The 18,635-nt window shown below is 39.4% G+C and overlaps 1 protein-coding gene across 3 annotated transcripts; it reads left to right on the top strand.

Moving 5' to 3' along the window:
* The first annotated feature begins 5,001 nt into the window (after positions 1-5,001).
* LOC116319710 (clathrin interactor 1-like) lies at positions 5,002-17,332 on the top strand. 3 transcript variants are annotated; one of them, XM_039618711.1, is made up of 13 exons: positions 5,002-5,242; positions 7,653-7,757; positions 7,873-7,969; positions 8,365-8,473; positions 8,737-8,913; positions 10,740-10,908; positions 11,199-11,415; positions 11,500-11,581; positions 11,668-11,745; positions 13,384-13,706; positions 13,871-14,054; positions 15,096-15,486; positions 16,217-17,332. In XM_039618711.1, the coding sequence occupies exons 1-12, from the start codon at positions 5,202-5,204 to the stop codon at positions 15,482-15,484; spliced, it is 1,971 nt and encodes a 656-aa protein (XP_039474645.1). In that variant the 5' UTR covers positions 5,002-5,201; the 3' UTR covers positions 15,485-15,486; positions 16,217-17,332. The 3 variants fall into 3 exon arrangements, with proteins under 3 accessions (XP_039474645.1, XP_039474646.1, XP_031594984.2); XM_039618712.1 differs by having other exon boundaries at positions 17,092-17,332; XM_031739124.2 differs by having other exon boundaries at positions 15,096-17,332.
* Positions 17,333-18,635: the final 1,303 nt, after the last annotated feature.

Below are 18,635 nucleotides of genomic sequence, written 5' to 3' on the forward strand. Positions count from 1 at the left end.
AAACATGATAACTTCTCGAAAAATACAAGAATTTAGGAGAAATAGTATAAGATAACAGAAAGAATATATTTAGCCAAACATTCTTGAACATTACAGAAATACTATGATTTAGAGAAACAGTACAACATAGCAGAAATGCTGTAATTTGACAGAAATACTATATTTGGCAGAAATACTATATTTAGCACAAATCTTATAAAATAGCAGAAATAGTATGATTTAGCAGAAATGCTGTATTTAGCACAAATACTGAAAAGCAGCAGAAATGCTATGACTTAGCACAATAGTAATAACTTAAATAGAAAAATTGGAAAAGCAAAATGGACAGCTGAAAAATGCTGAACATGCTAAGGGTCCCTCAAATGTAATTGTTAAATGAAAAAAAACAGGAAAAAAAGTATAACAGTCACAACCACAAATATGTACACATATGGTAACACACATGCACAGACAGACACACACAGGATCAAATTCAGTCAACCAGTCTAAATATATTGAATTTAAATCACACACACACACACACACACACACACACACACACACACACACACAAGATCCAATTCAGTCAACCAGTCTAAATATATTGAATTTAAATCTTACAATGAGATCATCCCATAAAAGGCTCTCTCTCTCTCTCTCTCTCTCCTCTCTCTCTGTCTCACACACACACACACACACACACACACACACACACACACACACACACACACACAAGATCCAATTCAGTCAACCAGTCTAAATATATTGAATTTAAATCTTACAATGAGATCATCCCATAAAAAGCCTTTCTCTGTCTCTCTCTCTCTCTCTCTCTCTGTCACACACACACACACACACACACACACACACACACACACACACACACACACACACACACAAGATCCAATTCAGTCAACCAGTCTGAATATATTGATTTTGAATCTTACAATGAGATCATCCCATAAAAGTCTCTCTCTCTCTCTCTCTCTCTCTGTCACACACACACACAGATCCAATTCAGTCAACCAGTCTAAATATATTGAATTTAAATCTTACAATGACATCATCCCATAAAAAGCCTTTCTCTCTCTCTCTCTCTCTCTCTCTGTCACACACACACACACACACACACACACACACACACACACACACACACACACACACACACAGGAGAGAGAAGTAAGTTTCTAGCTCAGTCAAGCAGCCTGGGAGCTGCTGAATTTGAATCCACCAATCAGAGAGCCTGCACTTTTTTTCCCGCCAAAACAGGTGCACGCAGCACAGAGAGACACAGGATTTTTGCAGTCTATTTCTCATAATGACAACTCCCCTCAAACAAATGACCATAATTTCCTAACCGTAGGGGCTAGAACGGTCATTCTTACAACCGCTTTTGTTCAGAAGAGATCGGGGAATCTTAAAGTGTTGACAATTTATCATTAAAATATGAATTATTAAAGATATTTGACTTCTAATGCACCATAACTGAGTAGAACAAAGCAAAACTGCCTTGACTTGCCCGCAAACAACGCTTTCTAACTCTAAATCTATTTGGAGTATCAATATCATTTTTTCACCGTAAGAGACAGCAGGCTTTGGTGAACAATCATGGAAATTTTCAGGTCTCTGTGGAAATCCATCAAAAAGATATGACGAGAGAAAAAAGTGCCTCATTTCCAGAGTTTGAAATCTGAAGAAATCTGAGCGAGGATGAATTTCCTACCCTCAAACAAACCCAATTCATGGCCAAATGGTAATAGATGAGAAAAAATTCTTGAATTGTGAGCGTCAGGAGTGTCTGAAGATGTACCGGGACAAGCCTCATGTCTTAACGTCGCTTTGTTAGGGAGATATGACGATTCGAATATGACTCTCATTACAGAAATCAAGCGGTGATTTTGAACAAACTCTCCATTGACTTTCTATGGAGAGTTTTCAGACTTTGTGTTGGTCTGAGGAGATTTGCCAAAATCCTATAAATCCCACAACAATGATAGTAACATTTTCTGAAAGCCAGCAAAATACCTACGTTTTGATGTATAATTTGTGGAAGTTGAGTGAAAATTGAGCAAGTAGCAAGAAGTTGTTCGGACATGAAGAGAAGACTGCAAAACCTACAGTAGCACACTGAAACCAAATGCATAGCAACCATAACAACGCATGTAATTTGTGAAAAATCACAAAGATGAAACTCAAAACTTAAAGAGGGATAAGATGAAAACGGTAACAGATATGAAAAAGCTGAATCAGACATGAATAGCCCAATAATTTGTGAACATTTTATAATTTGAATGGTTGTTCTAGGCGAAAGTTTGAGGAAGTAGTTAAGTTTCAAAAACAAGCAAGTTTTAGTAGAATTTTGTAAATTTCCATTCATTTCAATGGGACAAATTAAAGGAAAAAAGCTTAATATTTTAAAAAGTATAACAGCAAAAAATACCAAAAGTCATAGCGCACATTAGCAGAAATAGCAGAATAGTTTAAAATTTGAACGGTGAAAATCGGTAAATTGTGGGACTAGTTAAGTGCCAAAAACGATGCGGAAGCAACTAGAATAAAGTATAAAGAATAAAGAGAAACAGGAACTCAATAGTGTGGATGCCTAAAGCATCCACACAATAATAAAGATTAGAAGAACAATACTGTGAATGCTTTTACAAGCATTCACACTAATAATAAAGATTAGAAGAACAATACTGTGAATGCTTTTACAAGCATTCACACTAATAATAAAGATTAGAAGAACAATACTGTGAATGCTTTTACAAGCATTCACACTAATAAAGATTAGAAGAACAATACTGTGAATGCTTTTACAAGCATTCACACTAATTAAATAATGGGAAACGATGATCTTGAGAGAATGGCCGAGCAGTGCAAGAGGGCAAGGAAACAGAGCACAGTGGGCTGTTATCTGCGGGGGAGGTTTGAAGAGGCTGAGCAGAGGGCGGCCTGGCGGTGGACTAAACTGATGAACAGGGCAGAAGATGAGGGCAGGCAGGTGACTGGCAGCAGAAGAAAGGTTACTCATGAAGGAACTGGAACTAAAGGCTAAGCATGCAGAAATGATTCTGGAGCAACGTATGGAAACGAGCCGGGCTAACACTAAGACCTGGATGCTGGGTTACAAGCTTCTGTGATGCTCTGCAGCAGGATGTGGAGCAGGGCTGTAGTGGAAAAGAAGTGGAGCTAGGAAGGGATGAAGGGTGAGGATTGAGGGTGGGCATCGTTATGGATGGAAGACTGAAGAAATGATAGGAGATCTGCAGGCGGGAGATCAGCTGACAGATTTAAACATTATTTTTCTCCTGTAAATATAAAAAAAATCATACAGGATCATGTGTACTTTAATGAAATAATGTTTACATCATTTTTAAACTAATTTAGAACTGCCATTATTAGTTATGGAATAATTCAAGCCCACAGCTCTCACTCAAAAGTCGAAATTAGGTCTGTAAGATCCCTTTGATGCAGTACTACACTTTAACCACCGGAGGGAGCATTTTCTAATGGATGGAAGTACCGTTAAAAAAGTCATCTCCGGTCTTTAGTCTTTAGATAAAACAAACCTTAAATGTACAGAAATGCTTACATTGTTATTTGAATCAGGCTAATTTAATTATAAACAAATATAAAAATGTAATAGTTAAAATAATATAATTTGCAGTGATGATGGGAAGAACCTATCCTTGTCTTTCCTGGTGGTGGTATTCTCTTTGTCAGCTAAACACAGTGTTGATGGACGTGTAGTTTTACTTGTAGTTATAGTGTGTCTTCTGTAGTCCTTTCCACTCAGACTTGTATTTTGTAACTCACTGGAGCTGTTTACAGACTTGTAAAGGATATTGTGATTTTGGTCGAGTGCTCCCAGTTTAAAGTGTTTCTTTTTCTCCATGTAGATTCTGTTCATGCTCTTTAGTGTATTACCTGATATATATGGGATGTGGAAAACATCACTTTTGTCTATTTCTAATTATGCTTATTTGAATTTATGTTGTTCTACACAAACACCCAGGTGCACGCTTTATTCATCCCACAGCAGGGGAAAATTGTTATTACAGCTGTTAGAATGAAGTTAAACACAACAAACATAAAACAAAAAGTATAAAAGAGAAAAAGTGTTTTTAATTGAATAAAATAAAATTCACAATATGACAAAACAGATACCTTTATAAGATAAAAATTAACCTAGCATTAGAATAAACACTACAAACAAAAAATAGTATAAATTAAAAAATGCAAAGGATAGACAATCATACGTGTGTATAGTTCTTGTAATTCTGGTGTGTATTGTGCATGCATTTTTTCTAATTTTTATATTTTAGTTATTTATTTATTTTCATTTTAACTGTATGCACTGCTCATAGAGATACTCCAAATTTCATTGAACACAGGTACAATGACAAATAATAGCATTCTATTCTATTCTATTCTATAACAAGATAAACTAAAAATATGTAAAATTCAGAAAAGTAAAAACTGAATTTATATTAAAGTGAGCACAATAACAGTATTTTCATCTATTTTCTTCTTCTGTTTAACAGTATATATGAAATACAAAGTGGTAAAACTTTACATCTATATAGTTATAGATAGTATATAATATATGTTTTATTATACATATATTTCTTTTACTTATAAAGATATAATTCATAAGACATTAAATAACTGAATATTTTTGTGTTTTTTCACGAAAAAGGAATACACAACTTTGAATAAATTACTTACTAATAAAAAAAAAAATACTTCCTCGTTTTTTCTTATATAAAAATGCCGTTTAACATATGAAAATACGAATAAATGAGAAATACATTATTTATACCGTCAGGTAAACCCGAATTATCCCGCACAGGCCAAACATCCCCAGGCTGAAGTGTCCTTTAGCAAGGCACTGCCTGTTTACTGTATGCAGAAAAAAAAACAAACAAATAAAACGAGTCTTCCGTTCTCTGTTTGACATAAAAAGCACGTGATTCAATCCGCGAGCGATGCGTGGATCCTGACGCGCCGGTGACGTCGACAGAGAACGACGTTTCCGTAGCAACTGGGGCCGGCCCGTTATAACTGCAGCGGTCGCTTACAACCGGAGCTGATCGAGGAGTGATTGGGGGGGAAGAGTGTCGTCGGTAACCGGACACCCACCTCTGGCTCGCGGCGGGGGGGTGTAGAGACACGGGGGCGACGTAGTATCGAGGCGGCGAAGCCCGCAGCTGTGCGCGGAGATGCTGAACATGTGGAAAGTCAGAGAGCTGGTGGACAAAGCGTGAGTACTGAGGAGCAGGTGGCGCTAAACCGCTAAGTGGCTTCTGAGCTAAGCGGTTAGCCGGGCGGCTCGAGCCGGGCAGCATCAGCAGCTTTTAGTGCTGTGACGTCACGGCGGTAGCCCTCAGCTGTTAGCGTCGACTAGCTGGCTAGCTGCCAATCTCTAACCTTGATGCTTAAATATAGATGGGTTTTTTTGTTTGTTTCTTTTTTAAAGCTCTGTCTCTGCCCACGTTGCTTCAAATAACTAAAGTCCGGAGGGGGAAAGCGCGGTGCTATAAACCGGAGATGTATTTGTCTCACATCCAGAGAGAATGCTATCCTATTAGCTAATTTTGCTAGCATCGCTAAGCCCAGGTCGGGTATGTTATGAGTGTTTCTATGCGTGCTGCTGCAGAATCACGCCCTGTCCCACCCTACAGTGGTGCCCGCTATCCTCAATGGGCCTTCATGATTCAATATAATATATAGAGAAAGCTAAGCAGTAATCATGGGCATGTAACTGGCCGAATAAATGTATGTGGGCAGTAAATTTTTCCATTGCCTCAGAGAAGCTACATCAATCTGAGGAGGCCCATGTCCCCGTGGTCCAAACAACAAAGCTTGTTAGCCACTAAAACGACATGATCCAGGACCTAATGCTGGTGCTGCAGCCTGCCACATTGTACTGTTTGAACAGTAGATTACGCATGCTTCTTTGTGGTGTCTATTGTTGTATGTACAATGTGCTGCATAATGTGTACAGTCTCTGCACTGCAAGAACAACAGCTTCCTGTTACATCAGGTCTCACAGAGAAACTGGGTTAGCTTTAGCGAGTTACCCACACTGCCTCAAATCTGGAAATGAAAATTGAGTTTCAAGTTTACTGAGATTATTTAGGTCAGAGAGTAAACCAACTTTTTTGAAAAGGTCCTTTCATTCATCTTTGGATCATTCTCAAATCATCATATTTTCAGAACATTTTCTGCTCAACCACCGCTAATTTGGCTGAAATTACATGAAAGCTTGAATTTTATTTTTATATCTTAACTAGCCAATACTCGGACATCTTTTTATGTATCCATCCAAAAAATTGATCCTGATCTGTTATTTTATGGTAAGATAGTGAAAATTTCAGTTGTTTATATTTAATAGTTTTTGAGATATTCGTTGGTAAATACTAATTTCAAAGTGCGGGAAGAGAAACATGCTGAAATTGGGTTGACTATTATACTTTACAAGATATATTTCATAAGTCTTTCAAATGTGAAGGTAAGATTTCACATTCAACCATTATTATCTCCAAACAGTAGATGATAAAATTGGAGGTAAATCTGAGGTGGTCAAGCCGAATGCCCACAGTGATTTGAGATGGATCGCAGCTCTAAACAGAACCTATAACAAAACAGCCTAAATAAAGTAAATACAATTGACAAAAAATTGTCTCATAAGGTTAAAAATTATACAAAAGGAGCTAAATGTCAAGGTCAAAGTGGCATCTGGATAATTAAAATCTGGAGATTTTAAGAAGAGGGGATATAAAGAAGCAGCCTAGGCAGAGATCTCAGCAGAGCTTTAGATGGAGAAACAGACAACAGCTCCCACCAGCTGTTGGTTATACCTGGCTGGGCATCCATGAATGGACTTTATTGATCTGCCTCAAGAGAGCTGGCAGCTGTGGCTTTTCTTTTAAAAGTCAGGGTGACCTATAACTCTTGCTGTCTGTCTCTATCGCATCTACTGACAATATCACAGCTGAATCTTCCTCTAGCTGGGAAAGTGGCTGAGCTATGAAGGCAGAGATAGAGTGGAAAGGTTAAAAAGAAGAAGAGAAAACAAACAGCTGCTTAGGAATGGAGAAGTGATAAGAGTGTTGAAGATCAGGAAGCAGGAAATAAAGACTATGATAAGGAAGAGGATGAGTGGTGCTTTAAGCTGATGTTCTTTGTCTGTGTTTATTTGCAAAACCAAGCTGTGCCCATTAAAAATGCAACACACACACATGCACACAAGCACAACAGTTCAAACAACCACAGCAGCAGGTGAGCCCTGAAATACAAAGAGGGCAGGAAACAGGCATTGTTTTGCCTTTTTTTTTCTTTTTCTTTTTTCACACACACACAAACTCTACTTTCCCATATCTCCCTTTCTGTCTCAAGTATCTGAAGTGCAGCGGTCAGGCTTTTACAAAGTGCATTCATTATTCAGTGAACTGGGATTCTTGTTATCAGAGAAACATTTGTTTCATTCTTTTTAACTCTTTTGTATCCTGCATGAATATATGCATGACTTTAGCCACTTATTTTGTTGTTCTTGTTTCTTTTTTGTTTTTGTTTTTATCTAAAAAAAACAACAAAAAAAATTCACCTGTTCATGAAAATGATTTATCAATTGCTCATGAAGATTATGTGCCATATATTTGTGTCAACAGCACCAATGTGGTGATGAACTATTCAGAAATCGAGTCCAAGGTGAGAGAGGCCACCAATGATGACCCCTGGGGACCCTCTGGACAACTAATGGGAGAAATAGCCAAGTAGGTCATGTGTTCACTCAGAGTGAGCATATGTGTAGTGTAATCTGTGTAAATGACTTGCCTGCATTTGGTTTCTAAGCTTTTTAATGCTGTTTATTGTTTTTTGTACTTGTAGATCTACCTTCATGTATGAGCAGTTCCCAGAGGTGATGAACATGCTGTGGACCAGGATGCTGAAGGACAACAAAAAGAACTGGAGACGAGTCTACAAGGTGCTGTTGGATTATTGTTGTGTACAAACCTGACTGAGGCAATTTTGGTCTCTTGTCTTATAGGTGTTTTTGTTTGTTTGTTTGTTTGTTTGTTTGTTTGTTTTTAAATCAGACATACTGGTTCACTTATATTTTTGAACACTTTCTGCTGTCAGACTACATATGAAGAAAATGAGCTTAAGCCTCATTCATGCAGCTGTGAAGATTAGTTTGTGTTAAGTTCCTATTTTTAGAAATAGGAAAGGGAACTTTAACTCACTCTGAATTTGAGCATTTTTAGGAAACATTATTTCTCACTAACATCAACCAAATCCTACACTTAATGTTATTTTTATTTTTTTTTTTGTAAAAATTTTCATCCGTGTTTTCGCTTACTTCTATCTCGTTTTTTTCAGGCCTTACTGCTGCTGGCCTACCTGATCAGGAATGGCTCTGAAAGGGTCGTCACCAGTGCCAGAGAACACATCTACGACCTGAGATCTCTAGAAAACTACCACTTCATTGGTGTGTGTCTAAATGAATTTAATTGTTCTTTGTGGTCCAAAGTCTTCTTAATGTTTCTGTGAATTTGAGCTGTAATGTGGTTAGGTCTAAAATAAACTAGGACTAGAAATCTAGCATTTAGCTTAGAGAGACATTGACCCGGATGGGTGACTCTGGAAGAAAGGTTACAGTGTTGCTCAAAGTACTGTTGATAATAAATGTCACAGCTGTCCAGGTAATTGTCTTGTTTTCTTTTCTGTGTTGCATGTGTCTTCTGTGTCCAGATGAGAATGGTAAAGATCAGGGTATTAATGTGCGTCAAAAGGTGAAGGAGATGGTGGAGTTCATCCAGGATGATGACAGATTAAGAGAAGAGAGGAAGAAGGCCAAGAAGAACAAAGATAAATACATTGGCGTCTCCTCTGACAGTATGGGTGGAGGAGGAGGCAGCTTTAAGAACTGTGAGTACTGTGCTGGGTTTTCTTTGACAGCCCAACTGACAACATAACTTTCCCCATCCAAACATTTGTAAGGAGACTGTACAAAGCACTGGAGACTTTTTAAAAATTTTATTTATGAAAATGTTAAACCAGTGTTGCCTGTATTATGTTTTATTTATTGCTGTTAATTAATTAATAAACTTGTATTTGAGTTTGTCTTTTATTGATTAAGTAGATACTATACATGTATCTACTTCTATATCTCATATTAATAGTATAGATACTATAAGATAAGATAAGATAACCTTTATTAGTCCCACACGTGGGAAATTTGTTTTGTCACAGCAGGAAGTGGACAGTGCAAAAGTTATGAAGGAAAAATTAGAATAAGATAAAATAAGAATAAATACAGTACACAACTGTACAGAATAGAATAAAATAAAATACTATATACAGTAGAATAAAATAGAATAAAATATACAATAAGATAAAAATAGAATACAAATGCTATATACAACTGAGTAAAAATACAACGATGCCAGAAAAGATTATTGCACATTAGTGTTATTGCACATGTGTGGATGTGTGTTTGATCAGTTAAAGTCTTTATTGTGAGTCTGACAGCAGTGGGGAGGAAAGACCTGCAAAATCTCTCCGTCCCACACCGTGGTGCCGTGATCTCCCACTGAAGGAGCTGCTCAGTGCTGTCACAGTCTCATGCATGGGGTGGGAGATGTTGTCCAACAGGGATGACAGCTTAGCCACCATTCTCCTGTCACTCACCACATCCACTGGGTCCAGAGGGCATCCCAGAACAGAGCTGGCCCTTCGGATCAGCCTGTTCAGTCTCTTCCTGTCCCCAGCAGAGATGCTGCCACCCCAGCAGACCACACCGTAAAAGATGGCTGAGGCCACCACAGAGTCATAGAAGGTCTTCAGGAGTGGGCCTCCACTCCAAACAACCTGAGTCTCCGCAGCAGGTACAGCCTGCTCTGCCCTTTCCTGTAGAGGGCGTCTGAATTATGAGTCCAGTCCAGTTTGTTGTCCAGATGAACACCAAGGTACCTGTAGCTGTCCACAGCCTCGATGTCCATACCTTGGATGTTCAGTGGTTGCAGTGGAGGATGTTTGTGCCTGCGGAAGTCTACCACCAGCTCCTTGGTTTTACTGGCATTGATCTGGAGGTAGTTCAGCTGGCACCAGTCCACAAAGTCCTGAGTCAGTCCCTCTGTACTCCTTGTCGTCCCCATCAGTGATGAGGCCGACTATTGCAGAGTCATCAGAGAACTTCTGCAGGAAGCACTGGGTGGAGTTGTGGGAGAAGTCTGCAGTGTAGATGGTGAAGAGGAACAGAGCCAGAACCGTTCCCTGTGGGGCCCCGTTGCAGGCGACCCTGTCCGACACACAGCCCTGAGTCCTCACATACTGTGGTCGGTCGGTGAGGTAGTCCAAAATCCAGGTAGTGAGGTGATGGTCCACTCCAGAGTTCTCCAGCTTGTCCTTCAGAACCGAGGGAAGAATAGTGTTGAAGGCACTGGAGAAATCAAGAACATGATTCTCACAGTGCTCCCAGTGGTCTCCAGGTGAGCGAGGGAGCGATGTAGGAGGTGAATAGCGGCATCATCCGCTCCAATGCCAGGTTGGTAGCAAACTGAAGTGGGTCCAGTGATGAGCTCACAAGGCGCCGAAGCTGAGCCAGGACCAGCCGCTCTAGGGTCTTCATCAGGTGGATGAAGACTGCACTGCATGTGCAGTTAGGTTTATACTAGTGGTACCAAAGACTGTTCATTCTTTGTTTGATTCCTATGAAACTGAATCATCTCCTTTTCTGTCATGTTTCCCTTCAGCTAATGAGTTGGATCGGAATAAGTGGGATGAAGACTGGGATAAAAGCAGAGGATCTTTCCCTTTTAGTGAGAAGCTCGGAGAGATCAGTGATAAGATTGGCAGCACCATTGATGACACTCTGAACAAGTTCAGGAAGAAGGAACGAGATGACTCGCCTGATAGAATTAGGTAAACATGCATACTGGAATAATAATGCACACTGATCTGTACACGATTGCGGGGTTTAAGCTGCAGAAGATGTTATCACCCTAGCCAACTGAGTCCTCATAATAAATAAACAAAAATGAATGCATGGTCACCCACACATTGAACATCAAATGGTTTAATGTTTAAACCACCGGGACCTGGATTATTCATCCAACCAATAATGTGTACAGACATAGAATTATAGCACAATAACAGCGAAACCAAAGAAAAATCTCCTGAGCGCTTATACATTCTTCTTCTGGTTGCCATAGTGACAACGAGGAGGACCGAGTATCAAGAAACGGTAGGCAGGAAACACTCGAGTTCAAGGATGAGGAGGAAACAGTCACAACAAAGAGCATTCAGATCACACAAGCAACTGAAACCACCACCACCACCACACGGAAGCGCACCGTGGCAGCAACCAACAAGACCCTGGACCTGGGTGCTGCAGCCAACTATACTGGAGACAAGAGCCCAGAGGAGAAGGTATTTGCACATGCTTCTTACCAGATGTGTTAGAGTTTCAGTGTACTTACACATGTGGACACTTTCCTCCTGTACTCTCTCTAGCCATCAAGCAGGCAGTCTTCCAGCAGTGGTCTGGCTGACCTGCTTGTGATCGACCCTTTATCCAATCAGAGCACTACAACAGGTAAATGAAAACTGCTTTTGTCACTTTTTTCTAGGACTTTGTATGAGTCAGTTTATATGAGTCAGTTTTTGTGTTGATCTCTCCAGGTGGCAGTTCAGACCTCATTGGTGGTTTTGCAGACTTCTCATCTCCTGCAGCTTCTGCCAGCCTCCCGACCTCCACCGGTACACCTCATTTTAGTGCTGGCTTCATACTGTAGAATAATACTCTCGACGTTTACAACCACTTATCATAGGCATAAATGTCTTGGTAATTTTTTTTTATAATTTTTATTTTTTTTGTTCTTTGAACTGTTCTTTTTCCAGGGTGAAATTATTTTAAACCAATCATCTTTAATGACTTTAATAAACAGGAGTTGGGTGCATAAGCTAAATTTATTTTGCATTTTCTCTAATTTAAACAGGGTCAAAAGTATACATACAAGCACAAATATATCCATACACCCCCACTGATACACCTAAACAGAAAAATGAGTACAGTTGAGGTGGGATTCAGCAGGTGGGGGAACACTAAGATCTGTTGTAGTCACTTGGCATGGCAAAAAGAATCACAACTCAATTTCTATTGTGAGCTCCAGTAAATTATGTATTTACTGGATTTATTTATGTATTTTCTTTTAAGTTTGCAGGCTGTGATCAGCTCACCTGCTGCTCTTTGTGGATTTACAAAACTGAATTCAACAATATGTAAGCAAATGTCTCATATGCTAACTTGGCGGCTTTTCATTTTCTACAGTGACACTTACTATAGATTATCTTTTAACTAGACCATATACAGTTGGTATTCAGTGAATTAATCAAATTTTCAGCAGCTTAAATGCAAATTGATCTATTATGCTTTATGTAGCCGAATACTGACATCAGCACCGTAGCCACTGTGCACCAGTGCAACATAAAATTCACCACAGGTACAAGCTGTAAGCTTGCTGCAGGCTAACTTATTTATCCTGCACAAAACTACCCAGTATTTTCATGCAATATTTGAATAATGCAAAGTTGGTATAAAAATGTAGGGAATAAAAGTAAACATTTGTCAGAAAAAACAAATACTCAAGTAAAGTACGGATACCTGGAAATTCCACTTAAGTACGGTAATGAAGTATTTGTACTTCATTAATTCCCACATCTGGTTTGGGATCATTGTCTTGTTGGAACAACCAACTGTGTCTATGTTTTAACCATCCATCTGTTGATTTGAGGTGAAGTTGAAGAATTTGCAGGTAGTCCTCCTGCGTTAGTTCAGTTTTTGCAATGTACCACCCAAACAGCCCCAGAGCATGATGCTACCACCACCATGCTTAACAGTTGGTACAGTGTTCTTAGGTCTGAAAGCCTCACCTTTACTCCTCCAAATATACCTCTTTCTGTTATGGCCAATCTGTCTTGTCTGTCCATAAAACCTTTCTCTAGGCCTTTGGCTCCGTCATGTAGGCAGCTGGAAATTTCACTTGAGCTTGAAGGTGTCGATTTTGGAGCAGGGGCTTTTTTTCTTAGTTGACAGCCTCTGCCCATTGCGAGGTAAAACTCACTTCACTGTGGTGTTCCAGCAGTCATTTAAGATTTATACTGAACAATCATTTCACCCTGGAAAAAGGGACTGTCAAAGAAATCATTATAAGCCCCAAACTACTGAGATATTTATGCCCTTGACTGGATGTAAACTTCAGACTTTTATGTAGATTTTTCTTTTTTTAAGAGTGTATATTTAGTAATAAATAAAAAAAAAAAAAGATGCAGTAAAGGAGTGGAGCAGCTCCTGTCAATATGTTACAACTAAACGTACCTTTGCCGTCCAATTGGCAGCTGCTGCATCATCCAATGGAAATGGAGAATTTGGGGACTGGAATGCCTTTTCTGCCAGTCCTCCAGCATCATCTAGTTCTGGTCCCTCCCAGCCTGTCGCTGACTTGTTTGGCAGCGTCCAGTCACCCACAGCCCCGACCTCCAGTGCCACCTCTATTCCACCTTCTGCTGAGCTTTTGGACCTGATGGGCGGAGTTAACAATCAAATAACCAGTCCACATACAACACTTAGTGCTTCTCAGAGCCTGACGTTCTCTCTGGGAGGGGTGACACCCAGCGCTTCTGGTGCTTTACCCACCATGCCCCTCTCTCGTTCTCAACAGGTAGGTGCAGTAACAAGAAGGCCTCATTTTTCTCATTTAAAAAAAAAAAAATTAAAAAAAATAAAATAAAAATTGGGGTTTCAGTTGAGACTGTACATTTTCAATTATTATACATATCACTATATTTATTTTTGTATTGTGTAAAGAAAACATTTGTTTTTCAGAGTTTGGGAGCCATGTCATCTCAGCCACCCATAGGACAACAGCAGAAGGTTGGTGTTGGAGGTCAGGGAACATTAGGGTCAACCTGGTCTGACCCCTCTGTCAACATCAGCTTGGACTTCCTTTCAGCAGGCTTCAACCCCACTAAGACACCACCCACACTCAACAATATCATCCAGCAACAAGGTATTATGTGTGTATTACACAGTATGAGGAAACAAATAAGGATTTTAATTGATGCACATTACAGATTTAGTGTAATCGCAAAGTCAGAAGACCTTTTGGATATTTAATACTGTAGAAAAGTTTAAGTAAAGTGAAGATGTTTTTGAATAATAATCCCCTGCATGAAGAGTTAATGTGCAATAAACAGAACATTATAAAGTTGGTGTTCATCCATAGACTTGCACTCATTTATTGAAAGTACTTGGAGTTCCAGAGAGGTTGTTCCTGTTGATGGTATGAAAGATGGATGTGGCTTCAAGGTTTAAAAATTGTCTGCATTCTTTTTAATGGCCAGCAGGGGTTGACTTTTAGTTCTATAGCAGTCAATGCGGGGGGGAAAAGCCCTCAGCTCCCTCACTCTGTGAGCTCAGTAAACCTCAATTCTGATGACTTTATGGGCTCAGTCGATAGTTTCAGTTCATCCAGAATAAAACATGAAGCCTCATGTAACTCTGTCTTATGTAATTTGTCATTCTAAGAGTCAGAAAGGCAGTTTATCCCAGGTATGCTCATAGTCTAACAACTTACACTCTCTGAGTAATAATTTGATTGGTAAGTCTTCAGTCAGATCCACGCTGTGCTCGGCCCATTTGGTGTAAAACACATAGATGGCGACCATGAAAATGCTCAGCTCAAGGCTTCCTAACTGGGCTTCATTAACCTTTGAGTGACCTCACACTACTTTTATACTGGCTGTTATTGTTCTGGATATCTTCAGGAACGTGTCATAGTTGCTTCTGTCTCCTCATTATCCCTGTGATATTGACAGCATGGCTCTGTGAGACAAGGATCTGTTGCAGGTCTCGTCCTTGTTGCTGAAAATAATTCTGTGTTACTCTGTATGTAGAGATGTTTAATTTGCTGCCAACTGCCCTAAGCTTTTGTGCTGTAATGTATATTGTTTAGATTGGGCCATCTAATGATCCTGTTATTAGATGTTATAATGCTTTATAAGTTGTACAGCAGAGAATATTGAGTAACTCTCCATATGTGTCCGTGTAGGCGTGCCTCCCGTCAACCTGTTGGCCCAGAACTTCGGAGGACTGAACCTCAGCTCTCCGCCCCATGCGGCATCAATAAGACCACCAGCTAATCCCATGATGGTAGGCAACCCCATGACAATGGGCATGCCTGCAACAATGCCTGGCTCCCTCGCCACAGGTATGCCAGCTTCAATGACCACAGGTTTACAGGGTGGGATTCCTGTAAACCAAAGCATGATGGGAATGAACATGAACATGAATATGGGCATGTCTGCTCCGGTGATGATGGGCAGTATGGCTGGAATGGGAGTTCCAGCAGTGGGGATGGGCCTACCACACTCCATCACCCCAGCTGTGGTCCCACCCAAACAAGATGCCTTTGCTAACTTTGGCAGTTTTGGGAAATAAAGGTTTGTGTTTGTGTGCGTATGTGTGTGTTCGAGTGAGAGAGAGTTGTGTGCGGGTGTGCATGTCTGACTTGATGAGGGAGTGAATTATGAAAGGACTGCTGTACTCGAAGACAACCTTGCATGAGTCTCTTTTTCTGCTTCTCCTTCCTTTGGTGAAGTAATCATTCGTCATCCCAGTCTGCTGATACAGGGGGAGGCAGGGGAAAGCGCCCACTGGTGCTCCTCATCCGGTGGTAATTAGATGTGTGAAATTCTCAGTAATGGAGAGAAGGTGTCATCACAAAGCCTCTAGTCATTACCTCCTTGTAGGGGGTAAAATCTTCGTCTTTAACGGTTTCATATACAGTATTATTCACGGTGTATCTCTCTTCAGTACAGAAACACTGCAAAATCTTTCCATCTGTATCTGCTCAGAGAAATTAATCACTACAGTGGACTCCAATAAAAATGGCATTACTGCCTTAACTTTTTATAGCTGTGAAATCATGTTCTGTGTGGTTTCAACCAAATTCAGTAGCAGAATAGAATCTGTTCCATCATGCCAAGAGATAAATTTATTTCCTTCATCTCTTTCACACTGACGCTGTGTGAGCCACTGCTAATTCAGCCTCAGTGACTTGAGAACCAGCCCAGATTTCAACAGGTTAAAGAAGCGAATATTACAGTGTTATGTAACTGAAGTTGTTTAAAAAAAAACACACAATTTTTTTTTGTGTGTGTGTTTTGACAGCTGCAGCAGTCTTTTGTGCACCAGTACCTGCACTCCGTCTGCAGAAGAGAGGCACTTGTACCTCTGGAGTGTAGACAATTCTTAATCTGGTCCATCAAAGGGCAGAAACCTGTACATGTTGAGGTACCACTCGATGCTTATTCTTGAGCCATATAAGCGTGGATTAATTGCTTTCTTGTTTTTCTTTCTTATCAGGCTTGTAGCTTTTCTCCATAATGGATGCTCAGTATGTGAATAAAAGGCCCTTCAAAATAGAACAAACTAATATATCTACTGTAAAACACTCAGAGGTCCTTTAAAGTTCATAACAGTAAGTTACTGTTAAAAGTGGCACTTGCCCTGTATTTATATTTTATTCTAGGTGCATCTGACATCTACAGGCCTCATTAAAAGGCTGTCAGTATTTTATTCAGAGTATTTTCCACTCTTATTTTCCCTTAAACCTCCCTGTGATTGTGTCATTTCTTTCTACATAATTCTGTTAGGTCTCTTCTGCTTTGCGTATGGACACCATATATGTATTGATTGCGGGAAAGGGCGGAGTCAGTATTTACAAAACTGAAAACACAATCTGCAACATTTTTGTTTGAGTAAGACACAGTGCTGAATTTTTTGAGACAGCTGCCTGGTACGTTTATTTGGAAAGTATTTTTGTCAACTCACACGTCACTTGGGGGTGGGGGTCTCTTGGTTGCTAAGGAGAAATCTGGCCTCACCTTTTGATACTTCATCTGCTTAGTTATCATAAATGGTTATGAAAGGTTTGGGGATCTTGAGTGGAGTTTGTGTGAGAGGTGTGTGTGTGCGTGTGTGTGTAGTTTTCTCTGTTTGATGTGCAAACACAGCTCAGCAGAACCTCTTGTCATGTTTTTCAGGCACTGCACTCCAAAAGACCAAATCTTTATTTTGTTACTCTTAAAATGATAACTCCATAGCTATTAGTTTAATATTTTATTAGTTGTAATTTTATGTTCATATGGGAGAGCTACTGATGATGTAATTTAGTTAACTGAAATCATGATTTTATTTTATTTTTTCTCAGTACAGCTCATTTTATTTGATTGTACCCTATATTTTCTGTAATTCATTCAACAATAAATTAAATGACAACATGAACTGAGAGTTTCCTTCTTTGTGTACTTTGTATAGGCTAGTTTCTCTTTGTTTTTAAAAACTTATTTTTGGTATTTAGATTTGGTATCTATGGGGGACATGGTGAACTTGACCTGCCTGCCAGACCCACAAACAGGCTATGGTCCGACCACTTTACTTTGCACTTTTGGGAAGGAGATTTCTATTTTTGTAATTCAGTAGTTTCCTAAATTATAGTCTTGAGAAGTAGTTTGGTTGTTTCTTGAGCTTTTTATGTTGTTGTTTTGTTTTTGTTAAGCCACTGAACACTACCATACCATCTTTATTCATAAAGCACTTTAACATAAAACCAGAGTTCAGTGCTACATATACAAATAGCATAAAGAAACAACAACAACAACAAAATAAATAATTAAATAACTAAAATAAAACATGTTTTGTTTTTTTTTTTTAAAAAAAGGGTCAAATTGAGTCAACCCCTTAAAAGACTGCCAAAGACTTTAGCAAATAAATGTGTCTTAAGAGGAGTTTTAAACTCAGAAAGAGAAGAGGCCTGCCTAACGTGCAAGGGCGGAACATTCTACAACTTTGGAACACTGACCCATGAATCATTCATGCATAAAAAGGCAACTAACTCAAGAGATGAACCAGTGGTGTGTCTATGCATAGCAGACAGCTTAGCAAAGAACAAGTGACAAAAAAAAAATGCTGACAATAACAGTTTGACAGACATAGAATGTTTTTTTTTTTTTGCACCAACAAGGTGATTCCCAAAGAGCTAAAAACCAACAACTTGGACCAAAGAAATGTTGTGCCTAATAAAATCCAGTAAAAACCTCACACAGAACCATATCCACAGAGATGGATTTTCATTGATCCGTCTACTGTTGACTGAAGCCTCATCAGAAATGGTTTCAGTGGTAAATGGACTGGTTTTTACATAGTGCTATAAGAAAAGGTTTTATGGTGTGTTGAATCAAAATTTGAAATTTGATGTCCAAATCATCAATATGTACAGAGAAAGTCAGGAGAGGTGTACAACAATGAGTCTCTACAGCCATCTATGAAACACGGGAGGCTTTGTCATAGTTTGGAGCTGCATTTGGGGGTCTTGTCAAAATTGAGGGAATTATGGACACAAAAATGTACCATCAGATTTTTGTCCACCTAACAATCTGTAAAGCATCTGATTGGCAACAACTAAATGTTTTAACATGACTGTGATCTCAAACACTGTCAATGTTTGCATATCTGAATAGAAAAACACACAATGGAGCAATATCAGTCATAAATTGGCCTCCCCAGACCTCAACATTACTGAAACGGT

This window comes from Oreochromis aureus, linkage group 10, assembly GCF_013358895.1.
Source record: "Oreochromis aureus strain Israel breed Guangdong linkage group 10, ZZ_aureus, whole genome shotgun sequence".
Classification (NCBI taxonomy): Eukaryota; Metazoa; Chordata; class Actinopteri; order Cichliformes; family Cichlidae; genus Oreochromis; species Oreochromis aureus.